Source organism: Nicotiana sylvestris, chromosome 12, assembly GCF_000393655.2.
Source record: "Nicotiana sylvestris chromosome 12, ASM39365v2, whole genome shotgun sequence".
NCBI classification, from domain to species: domain Eukaryota; kingdom Viridiplantae; phylum Streptophyta; class Magnoliopsida; order Solanales; family Solanaceae; genus Nicotiana; species Nicotiana sylvestris.
Genome location: NC_091068.1, coordinates 112436867 through 112442052, shown reverse-complemented (window position 1 = coordinate 112442052; position 5186 = coordinate 112436867). Strand labels below are relative to the sequence as shown.

The 5186-nt window shown below is 34.9% G+C and overlaps 1 protein-coding gene across 1 annotated transcript; it reads right to left on the bottom strand.

Moving 5' to 3' along the window:
* Positions 1 to 3548: 3548 nt before the first annotated feature.
* Positions 3549 to 4795, bottom strand: LOC104235221 (uncharacterized). The gene is made up of 3 exons (XM_009788939.1): positions 4649 to 4795; positions 4158 to 4546; positions 3549 to 4053 (listed from the first exon to the last, which is right to left on the bottom strand). The coding sequence occupies exons 1-3, from the start codon at positions 4793 to 4795 to the stop codon at positions 3549 to 3551; spliced, it is 1041 nt and encodes a 346-aa protein (XP_009787241.1).
* Between the last annotated feature and the right edge of the window lie 391 nt (positions 4796 to 5186).

The window sequence follows — 5186 nt, the reverse complement described above, 5'->3', positions numbered from 1 at the left end:
CAACATCTAAACAAGAATAATTTTGATTATGTAGTTTAGGATATATTAACTACTCTTGGTGACGGCTTCAATCTTGTCGTGAATCCGGACGTTGATTTTAATAATCTAAAAATAGTTTGTACATGTTTAGAAGTTACGTATGAATACCTATAGTAAGTGACGATGTATATTTTGGCTATTCAATAATGTTCACTCTCTAATATTTTCAATTAGTAAATATGAAATATTATGGCTTATTACTTTTGAGTTAGTCTCAATTTTCATATCTCTATAGATGAATAGAATTTTAATCATTCATTTCTTAAAGAACTTTGAGAGCCAACAATGCTAATTAGAAAATTTATGCTTGATTTGCACTAGGAAATAGCTATTAGGCGAGCTTTGACCGGTTAGTATTAGGCGTGTTTCGTATGCACGGTCAGACGCTTGGGGCATAAGTCTCACAGAACTAAGCCCCACAAGCGAGCCACAAGGCGTTTTGATAGTGCCTCGCGCTGCGAAGCGAGTCTTAAGAAAGCCTTTTAAAACATTAATTTGAATAATTCATCCCAACATAAATCCCGCATTAGGTAATATCATGTTAGATTGGGTGTATATGATTAAGAAAATCTATCATCGCATTATTAATGCAACTTTTTGTGGGCTACATTAACTAATAATCTATATCTATATCTATCTATATACTATATTAAAAGTACAAAGGCCCTTAGCGAAATATTGTTCGCCTTTTTTACCCTCTAAAAATAGATTTCATATTGGACAAATTGTAATTTAAATTATTTTCCTAATATTTAGGACCTTAAAATCAATAAAATTTTAGTTTAAATTTTTTTCTTTTTTTAAATATTTATAGAGTCCTAATATTTAGGACTTTAAAATCGATTAAGATTTACCTTACCAAAATTGTTTTCCTAATTAAAGTATGTAACACATTTATAATTAGTAATACCAACATTAGAATTTTTTTAAGGCTAAACATTAACTACCACTACTTGTCAAGAAGACACGTAGAAGGAGTTAATAGGCATAAACTTTTTTGAAAATTAAGTATAATTTGTTTATGTTTTTTTCTTAATATTTAGTATCTTAAGATCAACTAAAATTTTATTTATTAAATTTATCCTCTTTATTTGAACTAAGTCCTTATATTTAGGATTTTGATATCAACTAAACTTTATCTTATATAAAATATCTATATCTATCTATATGTTATATACTATATTAAAAGCACGAATCCCCTTAGCGGAATGTCGTTCGCCTTTTTACTCTTTAAAAAATATTTTTTTTTTTAGTAATTCAAATATTATTAATTCTCAAAGTAACAAATTACAAAGTATAAGGCTAACTCAGCCAATATGAATCACTGCTATGCATCTCTTCTATAACCCCCCCCCCCCCCGGCACTTTGACCTATCTTACATGATAGTACTACTATTTCCCTCCTCCTATATGAACTTGTATTGTAATACATCTTTGAGTTTACCTACAGCTCTAATGTTAAAAATGTAGATAATTTCTCTAACAATGCTTTGCCTGTCCCTATGAATCTTCTCAAAAACTCTATGATTTCTCTCCACCCATATGCTATATAATGTTTCAGCTAGTATCATTCTCAGCAGCTGCCCTTCAGTTGATTTCTTCTTTGCTTTTTCCACAAGCCAGCATAGTAATTGTCTCCATGTATTTGCTGGCACTTGTATTTGCATCCATTTGAATATGTCACTCCATATTTCCATGATGGCAGTACAATTATAGAATAAGTGGTGGTGATTCTCTGGTTGACATTTACAGAATACACATGTAGTATCCACAGTCATGCTCCATTTACTCAGTCTGTCAGTAGTCAGCATTCTTTCCTGAATGATCAGCCACATATAAAATACTGCTTTGGGTCTAGTTAAGTTTCTGAACATAATTGCTTTCTATTCTACCTTTTCTAGTCTTCCCAGCTGTTGCAAATATATCTGCTTGATGACACTGCCTTTGCTTCCTTGCCTTTGTATCTGTGGACTTGTCCCTTTAATAGTCAAGATCTTTTGTACCATCCAGCTTGCTTGTTTAGCCTCTTTGATGCTCGATATAGGCTGCCCCTTTATATGGTACATATGCACCCATTTAATCCACAGTCTGTCAGTTTTTGATGTTAGATCCCATTGCAATTTGAGAATGGCTGCTCTGTTCCATTGTTTAAGATTTAGGATATTTAAACCTCCTGCACTCTTTGGTTTGCATACCTTCTCCCAAGAAATCAAGGCTCGTTTGTTTATTTCATTAGTCCCCGACCATATAAAGCTCCTGCAATAAGCTTCAATAGTTTTGATCACCTTGACTGGAATTAGAAACATTTGTGACCAATAAGATTGAATTCCAAATAGCACTACTCTTATAAGTTGAATTCTTCCAGCATATGACAGTTTCCTTGCAGTCCAAGATGAAATTCTTGCTACAATTTTGTCAATCAAAGGTTGCCATTGAGTCACCTTCATTTTCTTAGTAGTTAGTGGAACTCCTAGGTATTTGAATGGTAATTCACCTCTTATGTACCCCAGTTGCTGAAGTATGGCTTCCTGTTCTGTATCAGTTACCCCTCCAAAGTACACTGAACTCTTGCTTAGGTTAGCTTGAAGACCAGAGGCTGCAGAAAATTGATCAAAACACTGCTTTATCATTGCCACAGATTGTTTATCCTCCCTAGCAAATAATAATAGGTCATCTACAAAGCTCAAATGAGTGATGCCTAGCTTCTTGCATTTTGGATGGAAGTGGAATTGCTTTTTGTCCTTCAACTCTGCCAGTAGTCTACTTAGATATTCCATAGATAGAGCAAACAAGAAATATGACATTGGGTCACCCTGTCTAAGTCCTTTTGCAGCAGGAAAGGGCTCAGCTAATTCTCCATTAATCAAAATAGAATAGCTCACACTTTGGATACAAGCTGTTACCCATTGTGTGAACTTGTGAGGAAATCCTAATCCTTCCATAATTTGTAGCACATAACTCCATTCAACACTATCATATGCTTTTTGCAAGTCTACTTTAATCATGCATCTAAGAGATATATGTTTCCTTGAATAAGCTCTAATCAGTTCATGAGCTAATATAGTGTTGTCTGCTCCTTTCCTTCCAGGTATAAAACCAGCTTGTGCCTCATCAATTAGGAAGCTCATAACTTTCTGCAGCCTTGATGCTAAGAGTTTAGCAATGATCTTAAATAACACTGAGCAACAGGATATAGGTCTATAGTCTTTGATAGCAGCAGGGTTGGGGATTTTGGATAATAAAGTGACAGTTGTACAGTTAATGACCCTGGGCATTTTACCTGTTTCAAAGAACTCTATTACAGCATCATAGATATCCACCTTCATTATCTCTCATGCTTTTTTGAAAAACACTGCATTGTACCCATCAATCCTAGGTGCTTTATCATTTCCAATAGCATGTAGAAAGTCATCAATTTCCTGTCTAGTTATATCTTTAATCAATTCCACAGTTTGCTAGTGATTCAGTTGAGGTCCCTTCTTCATTGTTTGCATATTGACAATAGGTAACTAATTAGCAGCAGTCCCCATAAGAGATTTGTAAAACGCTACAATCTCCCTCTTAATACTCTTAGGCTCTGTCAGGATTGTACCATTCAATGCTGTTAAGGTTGTAATGTTTTTCCTGCATGCTCTTTCTTTCATCACTGCAAATAAGTACTTGTTGTTTCCATCACCTGTTTTGATCCATTGGGCTCTTGATTTTTGCTGAAATATCTTTTCTTCAATGAGTGACCATTTTTCTAGTTTATCTCTAGCTTCCTTCTCCATCATCCTTAGTTGATGTGTGTATCCTTTCTTCATCTCTTGCTGACATTCAATTATATCCCTTCTTGCTTGTTCAATTTTCATTGTTGCATTCCTAAAATTCTTGTTATTCAAATTCTTAAAGTCTGCTTGCATAGCTTTCAATCTGTTCCAGATGGTTGCTAGCTTGCAATATTGTTGCTTCCCTTGCCATCCCTTAGTAACTATACTTTGGAATGCCTCATGATTAGCCCAAATATTCAAGAATCTAAAGGGTATTTAATACAACTATTTCTTCCTTCAAATCTCAGAGATAAAAGAGAATGATCTGAAATAAATGGATCTCTAATTTCCATTGTTAGATGCCCAAACTTCATCATCCATTCACCATTTCCCAAGGCTCTATCAATTTTACTAATTACTCTATCCACTCCCATTTGACCATTTGTCCATGTGAAGTAATCTCCCCTCCAAGGAATTCCAGTAGTCATGGTATCAGAATAAAAATCTGCAAAATCTTGAATATCAGCCATTGTTACTTCATGCCTTGATACTCTATCTTGAATAGACATGACTGCATTGAAGTCCCCCCATATGAGCCATGGTTGATTTATAGACTGAGCCAGCATCCTAAGTTTTTGCCACATTCCTTTTCTCATGTCTACACTGTTGTATCCATATATCATAGTCATAGCACAACAGATATTAGTGCTAATAATATTACAGTGTATAAACTGAGCATCCGTTAGTACTACATCCACCTGCCAAATGTTCTTGTCAAACATGATCCATATTCTACCATTAGCTGCTTGATCATAATTGTGCACCAATTCCCAATGTTATGCTATCTTAGGGGCAATTACAGAAGCTTTATGATGCTTAATTCTGGTTTCCACTAATCCAGCTAGAGATATATGTTTGTCTTTGATGTATTTAGCTAACTCCTTCGTTTGTATCTTTGATTTGCTCCCCTTACATTCCACATAAGCATTGTCATTTGGATTGTTCATTTGTACCACCTCTATCTAGTGGTTGTTTATCCTCTTGTCTTCATGCTAGAATTCCAAATGCATTTTGTGTGGCCACTGAAAAATCCATACCAGTCACTGCATTTCTAGAACTAGTAGCACTAGCTTTTTTCCCCTTCAAACTAATCTCTTTCCCATTCATCTGAGTAGGCTCCTGTGTTTCTGTCAATACTCCCCCATTCTTGATGCTAGGAGATTTGTTTTGTTCCATAACCTGTATTATTTCCTTACTTTTACTCATAGTATGTTCAGCAGCTTTCTGTGCCACATTTATGTTCTGTGTTATCAGCCCCTTACTTCTCCACTCTTTAGCTGGCTGTTGTGCTCTCCCATTTTTTTATTTTTTTTTTTGCATTTTTTGTTGTTTTCCCTA

Excerpts from the sequence above, each read along its gene's own strand:
- LOC104235221 (XM_009788939.1), bottom strand. The coding sequence starts at position 4,795 with ATGAACAATCCAAATGACAATGCTTATGTGGAATGTAAGGGGAGCAAA. Across the intron at positions 4,547-4,648 it reads TTAAGCATCATAAAGCTTCT|GTGGATGTAGTACTAACGGA; the intron begins GTAATTGCCCCT and ends AACATTTGGCAG. Across the intron at positions 4,054-4,157 it reads AATGGTGAATGGATGATGAA|ATTCTTGAATATTTGGGCTA; the intron begins GTTTGGGCATCT and ends AATACCCTTTAG.